Raw genomic sequence first — 14,322 nt, 5'->3', positions numbered from 1 at the left:
TAAGTCACCACATGACCAAAATACACATCTTTTCCTGATCCACCTCACTAAAGCTGATATTTTAAGTACTATGTGAAAGCACTGATGTTTGTGTTCAAATTTTACCATTATAACAAAAATCAGGAGAAAAACTTCGATTGAAACCCTTCATGTAAAGGTACAATGGAACTGGTGGGTGGTGGCGGAGAGGCAAGGAAAAACCAGTGTGATAAAACAAATTGTTTTTTTAACCAACAAAATAAAAATAAATCAAATACTAAGGACAGTTATTTTCACATTCTGCTCAGTGAATTGTACAAGCTTCTGGTCAAGCAGTCTTTTAAGATTTTTGTGACACCGTTTCAAAACTGTCCATCTCTACTCTCTTTTCAATCTCTGTCTTCGAGCCACACAGCCACAGCAACCCAACAACCCAGATTTAACTCTAACCAAATCACAGGACAATTTACAACGACCTATTAACCTAACCGGTATGTCTTTGGACTGGGGGAGGAAACTGGAATACCTGGGAAAAATCCACATGTTCCATGGGGATAATATACAAGCTCCTTACAGAGGATTCTGGGATTGAACTCCAATGCTCCGAGTTGCAATTGCATCGTGCTAACTGCTGCACTACCATGGTTTAGACATGGAAGCTATGGAGTTAGCAGATATACCAAAGTTCAAAGTAAATTTATTATCAAAGTACATACACTGTATGTCACCATATACAATGCTAAAATTTATTTTCCTGAAGGCATTCACAGTAAATACAAAGAAAGAAAGAAACAAATAAATAAGCAATACATATTGAGAACATGAGATGAAGAAGAGTCTTTGAAAGTGAGTCCATGGGCTGTGGGAACAGTTCAATGTTGGGGTGAGTAAAGTTATCCCCTTTGGATCAAGAACCTGATGGTTGCAGGGTAATAAGTAATAACTGTTCCTGACCCTAGTGGCATGAATCCTGAGGTTCCTCTACCTCCTTCCTGATGGTAGCAGTCAGAAGAGAGTATGGTCTGGATGGATGGTGGGGTGGGGCGCCTCTGATGATAGATGCTGCTTTCCTGCAATTGTGCTCCATGTAAATGTGCTCAATGGTGGAGAGGGCTTATCAGTTGGATTGGCTGTACCAGTTCCATAGATCTAGAAAGGTTTTCAAAGGCTGCACAGTTGCAGATACAAGACACACAAAATGCTGGAGGAACCTAGCAAGTCAGGCAGCATCTATGTAGGGGAATAAACAGTTCATGCTTCAGGCCAAAACCCTTCATCAGTGTATTCCTAACACATGGATTCAAGTTCCCCAATTCCTGATGAAGACAGGGAGAATAAAACTGTATAAAGTAGTCCAACAGCAAAAACAAAGTGCTGCTGGAACCCAAAGAGTCTGGCAGATCTGTGAAGCAAAATGGACAGCTGACATTTCAGGTGGAGACCCTTCTTCATCCTGAAACTTTGGCTACCTATTTACCTCCTCAGATGCTGCCTGATGTGCTGAGTTCCTCCGGCACCTTGTTTTTGGCTCCAGATTCCAGTGTCTGCATTTTCTCATGCCACCTTAATACTCTTGGTGTAGTCTCACCAAGACGCTAGAACTGAGTTGATTTTAACATTATATATGAAGGCTAATTTGGATTATTTTCCCCATAACACAGATTTAAAACCAAAAATCAATAAATATAAAATCACTTTGACACTACAGAATTGAGTCTGGATAGAGAATGCAATTTGCAAGCTTCATTTATATAAAAAAAAAGAAATTTGAAATGATTCCATAAACAGTTTGCTTGTAAAAGTTTCAATATTACATCAAATAATACCTGTTCTGTTCTAGTAACTATAAATTTCTAACTGGTTGATAAAATGGAGCATCTGCACAGATATATTGTACTTCAGTTATACAAAACAGCCCTGCATGACTCTTATTGCAAATAACCATGTGAAATAGAATGTTCATTCTAATCTGATTATGTCATTGCAATGTTTTTCAAAAAGGTGGATTCTCGTTATTCCGACACTGTGAGTACACATCTTAGAAAATAAATTACAAAGTTTGGAACACTATTTCAAATTGCAAGAAACTCTGAACTTATTATGTACTTATTGAAGAATGCCCTTTCTCCATTCCACTGAAAGAAATGTATTTTCTCAGACTTTAGTGCTTACATTAATCCACATAATCACAACAATCCCAGTAGGAAGAATAGGTTAGAAGCTTATTCCCTGGAACATAGAATGGGGTAGCAGGGTAGATTTGAAAGAGGTCTACAAGATCAGGGTGGCACAATAGCGTAGTGGTTAGCACAACACTTTACAGTACAGGTGACCCGGGTTCAGCCTGTAAGCAGTTTGTATGTCCTCCCTGTGACTGCATGGGTTTCCTCCAGTTGCTCTGGTTGTTTCCCTCAGTCCAAAGATATACTGGTTGGTAGATTAATTGGTTATTGTAAATTGTCCCGTGATTAGACTAGGATTAAAAAGGGAGATTGTTGGGTGGTGCATCTCAAAGGTTTGAAAGGGCCTATTTCATGCTGTATCTCAATAAACAACGTGAGGCATGGATAAGGCTTTTTCCACTAGAACTAGAGGTCAGAGGTTAGGAGTGAAAGGTGAAATATTTAAGGGGAAAATGAGGAGGAACTTTTTTCACTCAGAGGGTGGCACAAGCTTCCAGAAGCTGCTGGATGCGTTTTTAATTTCAGCATTTAATAGAAATTTGGATGATAAGTACATGGATGAGAGAGTACGGAGCACTTGGTCCAGGTGCAGGCTGATAGGAATAACCAGAATAGCAGCTCAGTATTGACTAGACAGGCCAAATGGCCTGTTTCTGTGCTGTAGAGTTTCATGACTCCAAAGGCATATTATAAAATAGAAAGCCAAAATGAGGAAAGCACCCAGCAGGTCAGGTCACATCTGTGGAAGGAGAAAGACAGTGAAATTTTTAAGTCAAAGACACTTCATAAGAACTGGGATGAAGCTTAAATTCAACAGGAGCTTAAATTGCCGGGGTGATGGGGTAGTCCGATGGGGGAAAGGGGTGTTACCCCTAAGGTAAAACCAGTCTGGCCATGGGGATTCTTTACAAAAACAATTTTTTTGGTCAGTGAGTGAATATGAACAAGGGAATGTGGGAGCAGCAAAGCACAGAGCAGGAAGCACACCTAGCACGTCATTATGGGTGTGTGCCCTAGGGCCAGAGTGAAAAAATAAATAAGCTGTGCCAGTATCAGAGGTGGAAGACTGATTCAACAAAAGACCAAGTTATCTGATGTTCTAGAATTCGATATTAAATCCAGAAAGCAGCAACACGGCCAAAAAGATGAGGCATAGTTCAGCAAGTCTGTGTTGGGCCTCATTGTAACAGTGCTGGAGACCAGAGATTGATTTGAGTGAGTGGGAATAGCATAGAGAATTAAAGGAGCAAGGAAGGTCAGGGTCACCTCAGGGCAGACTAAATGCAGGTGTTCCACAAAGTATAGAGGAGACCACACTGTGAATATTGAATTTAGTAAACTAGATTGGAAGAAATGCAGGTGAATCGCTGCTTCACCTAGAAAGACTGTTTACAGAGAAACACAAAATGTAGTAAATGTAATAGATTCTACAGATCCAGAGCAACACACAAAAATGCTGGAGGAACTCAGCAGGTCAGGTAGCATCAATGGAAAGGAATAAGCAGCCGATGTTTCGGGATGAGACTCTTCATTGGGACTCGAAATGTCAACTACTATTTCATTTTCATAGATGCTGCCTGACCTGTTGATTTCTTCCAGTAATTTGTGTGTCAGCACAGAAAGTAAGTGCAGATTTAGGACATTTGAAGCTCAATACACACATAGCTGATGTTCAATTTTACAGTTCCACTTTCTCCCCAGATCGTTTGATGCTGTGTCAGAAAATCCACCTACCTCCTTTTCAAAATGTATTCAGCAAGTTGGCCTCCATCACCAGTTGTGGTCGAGAAACTTACAAGGTCCACCAACTCTCCCAGAGGAGAAATTTCCTCATTTCAGTCCTAAATACTGTTACTCTAGGTTCTGGACCACCAACCCCAGCCACAGAAAGCATCTTACCAACATCCAGTCCATCTGGTTCTGTTTTAAGAGAGTACCTTTGGTTTTTCTAAATCTAAATTAATGAATACACATCTAATTTTCCCAATTCCTCCTCAATCAGTTCTATATTCCAGAAATCAGACTGGCAAAATTTTGTTGCACACATTCTTTAGTAAGCATACTCTTTTTTTCTAAAGTCAGGGGACCAAAATTGCAGGCAAAACAACTGGTGCAGAAACACCTCAGTTTTATGACCGTAACAAGACATTTGTGTTCCTGTACACAAAACCTGCTGCATTAAAGACCCATGTACTACCTGATCTCTTGTATTGGCACTCAGTAACTGGTGTACAACACTCCACTCCTTTTGTGCATCGATACAGTGGATTTCGTAAATTGGGCCATTAATTGGAGCAGCCACTTATTTGGAACAACTCTTAAAGAACAAAAACTAATTGAGAAAATAGCCAGGACTCCTTTCATGTATTTGGGACATTATGCTGCTTAATTGGGACAGGAGACTGTTGCTGAACAGGTTCCAACTAACGTCAATCATGTGCACTTGTGTGGTCATTAGACACTACACCATGTTAAAGAGTGAACAGTTTTTAAAATAGCATCAGCTGTGTGTGTTCAAAAAGCAGAGATTTTGTCACTGATACTTGGCAAGAAATAAGCAGTAAGACAATTCAGAACTCTTCTGCTCACTGTGGTTTCAAGCATTCAGGCTTGGAGATGGCAAAAACAACCGAGTGTGAAAATGAAATGATTTCAGTAATTCAATAAGTTAGGAACTATAAAGAATTTGAAGGTAGCGGCAATCATTTTGAATGTTACAATGGAACTTTAGATTTGGAAAATGCAATCGTCGAAGGCAGCCCATTAACTGCACTAGGTGTCGGCATTGATCTTGTTCATTATAGTTACATGACAGCAAACACTGGATGTTATCATCTGTTAATAACTAATATGAACCAATACACAGTTCTATAGTACTGTAGTGGTATTGGCAGAGTTTTAATTTGTTCTGTATTTTATTTTATTACAATGTAATTTGTTACTCAGATAAATTGGAGTTTGTCTTTTTTATCTTTTTAACTATTTCCTTGGAACTTCGGCTAATTGGGGCAGCTGCTTAATCGGGCCAAAATTTACTGGTCCCAATATATCCCATTTAACTGGAATCCACTGTATTTAAATATTATTCTGTCTTCCTGCTTTTCCTAACTACTTAAAATGGCTACATCTGCTCTTTATTTTTCCATTTACCCAACTTGCCTCTTTTAACTTGAAGGCTTGTTACATCCTTCTCACAATTCAGAGTTTAACCCAGTTTTGTGACTTTAAGATACTACTTTATTCCCTACCATCTGCTTGATTCTGGAAGGAAATACTTCCCAAAGAGTGAACAAATACATTCATACCATTTATCCATCAAGTCCTGCACCCAAATTCAGCATGAAATCCAATTATGCTTTTTGATGTATGTTCAGCAAAAAGTATACTGCATCTAACACACTTAGCCATAAACCACATTTTTAAAATAAACTTGGACATACACTCAAACTGTCGCAAAGGAAGACTGTTTAGCATATTTAGGGGCTGCTCTTCAAAAGAAGCCGTTTCGTCCTTATTTCAGTTATCCTTGTAGAAGAGGTCTGAAAGTGCAATGAACTAGAAATGTCTTTGCTTTCAACATCTCCATGTTATAAATTTTTATTGTGACATACAGCTCTATGACTCCAAGGTAATCAAGAAGTCAAGAGGGCTGCATGTTGCAAATAGCACAATGCTAATACAGTTCGAGGCGTCGGAGTTCAGAATTCCATTCCAGCACTGGCTGCAGGAAGGTTGTACATCCTTCCTCTGAGTGCATAGCTTTTCTCCCAAAGTCCAATGACGTACTGGTTAGTAGCTGAATAAGTTATTGTAAATTGCCCTATGATTAGGCAAGGGCTAAATAAGTGGGTTACTGGGCTGCACAGCTTGATGGGCTAGAAGGGTCTATTCCACATTATATCTCCACATAAAACAAAATTTGCTTACATGTTGATGGAAGTATCATATTATAGTTCTAACCTTTACAGCAAGGGTTCCCAACCTGGGTCCACGGACCCCTCAGTTAATGGAAGGGGTTCAAGGCATATAAAACGTTGGGAATCCTGCTTTAGAGCTACAAAGATATAAAGTAAATTTAAAGAGCGTGCTGAAGATGATAACATTTATATGCTTCAATAGCAGTAACACAAACAAAATGCTGGAGGAACTCAGCTAGTTAGGCAGCATGTACGGAATGGAATTAAAAAAAAACAAAGCCCTTCAACAGACGAACAGCAATTGAAAATCTTTAAAATTCACTACATCAGAGGCTATGGACATCCAGTCATCACTGAGAGTGATCGACTTTAAACATAGAGAGAAACAAGGGATGTGGAGCTTGGATGAAAATGTGATCTTGATACACAGAAACAGACCATATCATGACCCATACTTATGTTCTTAGGATGCAGGATGATGAAATGACCCAGGCAGTTTACACAGATTCTTCCAAGATTTCTTCTCGGCACAGTAAACAGTCTAAGAAATATCAGAAATCACCATACGTACAACGTCATCGCCTGAGTCAGCTCCTACTGAGGCAATGGAATCTCTGCTGACGGATCTTGGGATTCGTCCTGCACCAGGCTTTGTGGTGCTTCCTGCCTCTTCAGCAATCTTCTTCTTCAATTTTGCAAACATGTTTGCACGCCTTTACTTTTGAAGGGGATTTCCAACTCATCCACAAGCAAGTTTGCTTCAAACACAAAGTCTGTCAAATTTATGTGAACCAGTAGGATTTATACTTAGGAGTTTCAACTGTACTAGTTAAAATAGCACGTTGTGTTTGGCTTTGCTGCTCCTTATCGGCTACTGCCTTTACAATCCATTGTAACTGCTTCCATTGCATCATAATAAGCACCTGTCAGGCAAAAAAATAACACATTAGATCAAGAAAATTACATTCCAGCTGACCTTCAGAATCGAGAAGTTTTTGAGGTTATTATTCAGCACAGCTGGTGTTTCATTACAAACCACATAGTCTATAGCAGCTATACAACAATGTTACAAGGTTTATCTTTCTGTTTTCTTTTCAGTTTAGGGACCCGAAGTTGAAGCCTCTGCGCAGTGTTGTTGGCAGGGAGGAACAGAAACATTCTTAAACTAACAGACTCATAGATTCACAGAAAAGTACAGCACAGATATATTTTACCCAAACTGAGCCATTCAAAAGGACAAAGACAAACTTGATTTATAAGACGTAAACATTCAGCTTTGACAACGTAAATCGAAAACTTCAAGTTTTTCTTCTGGAATAAGAACAGAAAATGCTGGAATACTGGAAACACTCAGAGGTCAAGCAGCACTGGTGAGAAAGAATCAGTTAATGCTTCAGTTCTGGGTTCCTACATCAAAACCCTTTCTTTTTCCAGAGGCTGCCTAACCTTCTGAGTGTTTCCAGCATTTTCTGTTCTTACTTTTGACAATGCAAGGATCTAACCACACAGCATTATAATACAGATCCTCCATAGGTAACAGCAGGTATTTATTCCTGTGCACTGTTCAAAACCCAAACAGTTTGCAAGTCAGAAATTTGGCTACTAACCAAGTACCTAGGCATTAGAAGATCCTGTAGCCAGAAAGCATCCAGCAAATGTATCCTACTGGTCTTCCAACACTTGTTTATATGTATGGGCTGTATATAAAGTGGGCCTTCACAGCCCTGAGGAGGAACTGTAACCCAGATATTACATGCTGACTTTTCAGGAAAGGGAATCCTACACACACTGATTCCATCTCTGTCTGATTTCTATGAAGCACTAAACAATAAAACACCCCAAAGTGATTATGAAACAAGAGCTAACACTGTTCCACATGAGAAGATAGTGAGGGTAGGAGCACAACTAAAAACAAAAAATGGGAAAGGGGGAGGTGAGAGGTTTAAAGGGGAAATTCCAAAATTATGGCTCCAGCCACAGATGTCATTCTGACTTCACTGTGATTTTGCAAAAGGCCGAATTTCAAATCCTGGATGGTTATGAAGCTGAAAAAAGTTACAGAAATTGAGAGTACGATGAGACCATGCAGGGATAAGAAAATAAAAAAAATTAATTGCTGTTTGCCCAACCAACAATATGTGATCATATATGCCAAGCTCCTTAATGACCTCCAGCATGCAATTCATATTGCCCAAGTTGCATAGAATATAACTGTTTATTTATCAACTGTCTATTTTGGTGTTGGATTCTCACATTTAATTTCTGAGGATAAATTAGAGAGATGTGTTCTCCACCAAAACACTGTTGACATCATCCTTTTCTAAAAAGGAAATAAATACCTTTGGCTAGTTCCTTGCCTTTCCTCAGGGGAGTCCAGTTTGTCTCTTTTTGTGCATGTTGTTCAAGATTTCCAAAGTCTGTACAATCTTGTGTTTCAGTTTGTCTTTGCAGCTTCTATCAAAGGTATATGATTACATTTCATGGCACAATGTTGTGCTGATCTTTTAATCTGCTCTAAGATCACTGTAACCCTTCCCTACCACATAGCCCTCTTTTTTAAGAGAGTCCTGGGCAGGTACATGGAGCTCAGAAAAATATGGGTAACCCCATATCTTAATATGGGACATGGGTAATATGGGTAATATCTTAATGTAGGACATGTCAGGCACACCTTTGTGGGCCGAAGGGCCTGTATTATGCTGTAGGCTTTCTATGTTTCTATCATTCATGTCTCTAAGAGTTTCTTAAATGTCCTTGATGTAACCCTCTACCACCACCCTGGCAGTTCCACACACTCACCATGTAAAAAACTTAGCCCTGACATCCAGCTCCCATACTTTCCTCCTATCATCTTAAAATTATGCTCCCTTATTTTGGCCATTTCTGCTCTGAGAAAAAGTCTCTAGCTGTCCACTTGATCTATGCCTCTAATCATTCTTGTACATCTCTGTCAAGTCACCTCTCATCCTCCTTCACACCAAAGAGAAAAATCCCAGCTTACTCAACCTATCATCTTAAGACATGCTCTCCAATCCAGGCAGCATCCTGGTAAATCTCCTCTGCACCCTCTCTAAAGATTTCATACCTTTCCTCCAACGAGGCAACCAGAAATTAACACAATATTCCAGTGAGGTCTGTCCCAGGCTTTTGTAGAGCTGCAACATAATCTCGCGGCTCTCGAACTCAGCCACCTGACCTCTGAAGGCCAACACACTATAGGCCTTCAACACACCATACACCTTCTTAACAACACTATCAACTTGTGCAACAACTTAGAGATCTTCGTGGACCCCAAGATCCCTCTGTACCTTCTCACTGCTAAGAATCCTACCATTAACCCTACATTCTGCCTTCTGTTTTACTATTTATTTTCTGGAATACAAGCATCATTAGCAAACCAACACTTACTGCTCATCCCTAGCTGTCCCTGGAAAAGGAGTGGTAAGTCATCCCATTTAGTTAGGGGCTCCCACAGTGCTGACAAGAAGAGACTTTCAAGATGTAAACCAGCAACAATAAAGTAATGACAATATACTTCTAACTCCGATAGAAAAATATTGTCATTACTTTATTGTTTGAGTTAGCGGGGGGAACCTGCAGGGAATTGTCATCTCATTTCCTACTTCCATTGTCCTCCTTAGAGTACAGCTGACAGGATTTGGAAGTGCTATCAGAGGAGCCCAGCTGGAGATAACATATACTGCACCTATGGGTGGGAGAAGTGGGTGTTTATGAGATGCGAGTCAAGGAGCTTCTGGAGAGTTGTTGGATCTGCACTTATCCAGACATACAGGAAGCATTCCATCATTCTTTGGCTTGTCCCTTTTAGACAATGAAAAGCTTTGGGCTGCAAAGGTGCAAGTCACTGGCAACAGGATGTCCAGCCTCAAAACCACTCTTGTAGCCATAGTATTTATGAGGCTGGGCCATTTAAGTTTCCAGTGATGCTGAGGATCTTGAAGGTGGGAGACTTTGTGATGACAATATTGTGTAACTTCGAAAGTTGGTGATTAGGTTCTCTCAGGGTGAAGATGATCAATGTCTGGTGCTATTGGGGCAGAAGTATTACTTGCCATATCAGCCCATGCAGGAATGTATCTAGGCTCAGCTATTTGCAGAAAGCACAACTTCATCCAAATACAATCAGACAACTTCCCCAATTTTCCCATTCTGTTGAAAAGAAGGTCATCAGGAAGATGTTTGAACCTTGGATACCTTCCTTTTTCATTGCACTATTTATTTTGTAATTTATATCTTTGCACTGTACTGCTGCAGCAAAACACCTAATTCCATATCATAATAATAAATCTGATTCTGATTACCCGTGTACCAGGAAGGACTCCAACTACTGCAGAGTTTTCCCCTTTAATGTTGATTGATTTCCATTCCTTGATATCACCCTTATTCCAATGTTGCCTTGATGTTAAGCACAGTCACTCTCACCTTGTGGACCAAAATGGTGAAGAGTTCTCCAGCAAAGCAAGAACCAATCTATGCTTCAGTGAGGTTACTGATGAATAAATACCAAGTGACTGCACATCAACAACTTGTTCCATGAATGACAGCAGAATTGCACAGTAATTAACTGTTTTATGGAGTTATTAATCTACATTTAACCACTTTTCATCTTATTACCTTTAATAACAAAATCCATAAGAAGCCAATAGATGAATGCAAATTTACCAAGTGCAGCTTCTCAGCTCAAAAAGTACAACAATTGAGGATAGAATAGAGATATCAGTTGTCATTTTACCAAATTTGTTTAATTAAGGAACTGCGTCTTTGGTGTGGGAAATTACAAATATGATCCAATTCAGGGTGGAAGAAACTTTTTTTTTGGTTTAATAGAGCCTCAGATGACAACAGAGGCGATATCCCATTACCTGCTGACCAGAGACCAAGTCTCATTGGAATTTTTGAAAAACACACTAGCAAGGGAAAAGATTATGCTCACAAGCAATCTGATCAGATTACATGAAGAAACATTACGAGAATGTAAGCATTTGGTGGCAATCTTGGAACAACAGTTAGCAATACACGAAAAAAAAAGCTGGTGGAACTCAGCAGGACAGGCTATGGAAATGAATGAACAGTCAATGTTTTGGGCCGAGACACTTCTTCAGGACTCTTGTGCTTATGAACAACAGTTAGCAATTAATTGATATATGGGGAATAAAAAGGGGGTAAAGCTCTTCAACTGTTGTAATATGACATATTCCGTAGTGATCTGTCTTGCAAGACACATTATACATGGGGCTTGGATGAAGTAAAAGAGAGGTTTCAGAGAGTAAACTACAGTAAATGCACAATAAGTCAGTGATATTTTCCAAATTAGAGAAACAGGGAAACCTGCAGCTACACAATTTGCAGTGGCTATGCCCAAAGATCATCAAGAGCCAAGGAAAAACAAAAACAAAAATGTCCTTCCCCAAATGTATTGTAGTCTTTTTACTCATCCTCATTTTCCCACACACTTTGAGGTTTACCAGGGTAATCAGACAAATCTATCACTAGCTAGGACCTTATCAAGCAGTCACTACGCATTTGACAAACAACAACAAAGCTGATACTGAAGCAAGTGCCATTGGTTACCCTGAGATCATTATTCATTCATGGGATCTGGGAGTCATTTATTGCCTGCCCTTTGCCTTTGTGAATGCGAGACCATTTCACAAGATGCTGACAGTCAAATCTCAATGGAGCGGGGTGGACAAGGAAAGGCAACAGGATTACGTCCCTGAAGGAATATTAGAAGAAAGTCACCGTAAAAATGCAAAACAGACTTTCTTTCTTCAAAAACAAGATCAGTGCAAAGATGAACATTATTTCTATCGAAAACCTCTATATAAAATTTATAGAGGTTAAGAAAAATTATGCTAGCTTAACATCAATCATAGGGATTTTTAAAAAGTTCATACATATTAAGTTTTGAATTAATTCTAAACATGTTGGTTTATAGTAGCATCAGGTGTCTTTTTCATTATCATGAACAGTGCAGATCCCTCAATGCATTCACAGAAATCATGCAATTGCAATGCACATGGTCTGTAGCTCTAAACTTCTGAAAATGTTGCATATCTTTACAGTTTTTGCCAAAAAATCATCAAAAATAACTCAAAGAAACTGTGTATGTACAGATGCCGACAGCTCCTTGAGTGGCACGCCAGCTGGCCAAACAGAAAGAGCAAGGACCCCGACGGACAACTATTGGACAGCTGCCAAAAAGTTCTCCACCAATCAGCTACCGGAAAGGGCGGAACCTGCGGGCAAGTACAGAGTTGAAGGAAAAGGTAGCGGCCTAGCGCCAGTGACATCCCTGGCCCCGAGATGAGGGAGCCAGCCGGCGCTAGGGCCGCTAACGGTCCGCCTGGAACGCAGCAGCTCAAGGTCCGATGGCCCGGGCTTAGACACATAAACAGGCCGACTGTGGGAAGTCCGACACCAGCAGCGGCCGGTGAGAGATGGGCGCGGTTATCCCTTGCTCGGTGACCCCCGTACCTCAGTGCGCATCAACAGCAACAGCAAAGCTCCAAAGGCCGCCACTCCATCCCTCGCTCACCGCCTGACTTCAGCCGATGTGTTCGCTACGTCACCCGGCCGCTGACTGTCCCGCCCCCTTCGCCAGAGCCAATCGGAGCCGCTGTTACAACTGCGGCTGGTTAGCCCTCGTTCGTCCGCGTAAGCGAATCTTTGATTGGGTGATACGTTTGCAAGGGCTGGACTGTTCCGCCAAGAAGTTCCCATCAATGGTCAAGAGTGGACCAGCTGGATAGACCTGCTCCGGGAGGACTGGCCGTCCTCCAGGATTCTGGGACCTCCCGGCTCCCGGTACAAACGCTGCCATTATACGATTGCATCAGTGGGGTTGATGGGATATTATAAGTCTTTGGATCAAAGACCTACGCGATTTCTCTCTTTACTTTCAAAATACTGTTTGTGTTGTAGCTTTTTTTTTGCAATTTGCAGAATTATTTGGTCTTTGACGGTTTGTAAGCGATTGGTAAGAACGGTTTTCAGGTTTGAAGTCCTGGGAAGGAATCAAAAAGTTTATCAGGAAGCCATTTTGCCAAAAAAAAGTGAGAGTTGCGTTAGTAGTGGCGGCGCTGGGGGAAGATGTTAGTATGAAAGCAGTTGTTGGCATCACAATTTACGAGGAACATGCAAGAATAAAATGCCGACATTGTATCAAATGTTTATATTGCAAACGACTATTTGATGTAAAAACTGGTTTGATTTTTATCTCAATTACCTATGCTAAAGGAAACTAAATATATATTATCAAAGTACATTCTCTCACGGTAATTGCAATTAGTTAGATCCAGCTAAAAGTTTAAAATGGATTAGTGATCTCTAAACTTCAAGACACCCTGTTCTTTAAAAATATTTAAAAATTCTTCTCTATGTGGCAGTGGCTGAGTTTACTTTGCTGTGTTTGCAAGAGATGTAATGCTGTTACAGCTTCTCCCCAGAGGTGAAAGGTGCTGTGGACCTCTGGGCTCTAGTCCTGGTTATTTACATGGTTTACATCTATTTAATTGACATAAATTAATCATAAGTGTATGTGTCATAGAATTGTTGTACAGAGAGGCTTTTAGGAATCAAAAAATTACTAAATCTAATCCTAGCTCTTGGAAAGAGTCGTAAATTTGTAATTTGCTATTTAAAGATTCAATATTTACGTGAATGAGCACAAACTAAATAAACCATTCTGTTTAGAACAAAATATACCTTTGTCCCTTTTCAACAAAACAATATCATCATAAACAAAGAGATTCTGCAGATGCTGGCAACACACATAAAAAGCTACAGAAACTCTGCAAGTCAGGCAGCATCTATGGAGAAGAATAAACAGTTGACATTTTGGGCTGAGACCCTTCATCAGGAATGGAAAGGGGGGGTGCAGAAGCCAGAATAAGGGGGGGGGGATACAAGCTAGCAAGTGATAGGTGCAACACACACAAAATGCTGGAGAAAACATTGAAAACATTCAGCACAATACAGGCCCTTCGGCCCACAAAGTTGTGCCGAACATGTCCCTACCTTAGAACTACCTAGGCTTTACCCATAGCCCTCTATTTTTCCACGTAGCCATTCAGGAGTCTCTTAAAAGACCCTATCGTTTCCGCCTCCACCACAGCCACTGGCAGCCCATTCCACGCACTTACCACTCTCTGTCAAAATTTAACCCTAACATCTCCTCTGTACCTACTTCCAAACACCTTAAAACAATGCCCTCTCATGCT

At 40.4% G+C, this 14,322-nt stretch overlaps 1 protein-coding gene across 6 annotated transcripts in view; it reads right to left on the bottom strand.

Annotated features, from left to right (window-relative positions):
* The window catches only part of golga1 (golgin A1), an 83,371-nt gene extending 69,687 nt beyond the window's left edge, over positions 1-13,684 (bottom strand). The window contains exons 1-2 of one of the 6 annotated variants that reach the window (XM_059993912.1): positions 12,578-13,684; positions 6,651-7,002 (exon numbers count right to left, since the gene is read on the bottom strand). In XM_059993912.1, coding sequence (XP_059849895.1) covers positions 6,651-6,782 — 132 coding nt within the window. In that variant the 5' untranslated portion in view covers positions 6,783-7,002; positions 12,578-13,684. Of the gene's footprint in view, positions 1-6,534; positions 7,003-12,577 lie in introns of those variants that run through there. The other 5 variants (XM_059993913.1, XM_059993911.1, XM_059993914.1 and 2 more) reach the window with 5 other exon arrangements.
* Between the last annotated feature and the right edge of the window lie 638 nt (positions 13,685-14,322).

This window comes from Hypanus sabinus, chromosome 18 (assembly GCF_030144855.1).
Source record: "Hypanus sabinus isolate sHypSab1 chromosome 18, sHypSab1.hap1, whole genome shotgun sequence".
In the NCBI taxonomy this organism is placed as follows: domain Eukaryota; kingdom Metazoa; phylum Chordata; class Chondrichthyes; order Myliobatiformes; family Dasyatidae; genus Hypanus; species Hypanus sabinus.
The sequence above is the reverse complement of the archived record's forward strand: the minus strand, read 5'-3'. Positions and strand labels throughout refer to the sequence as shown.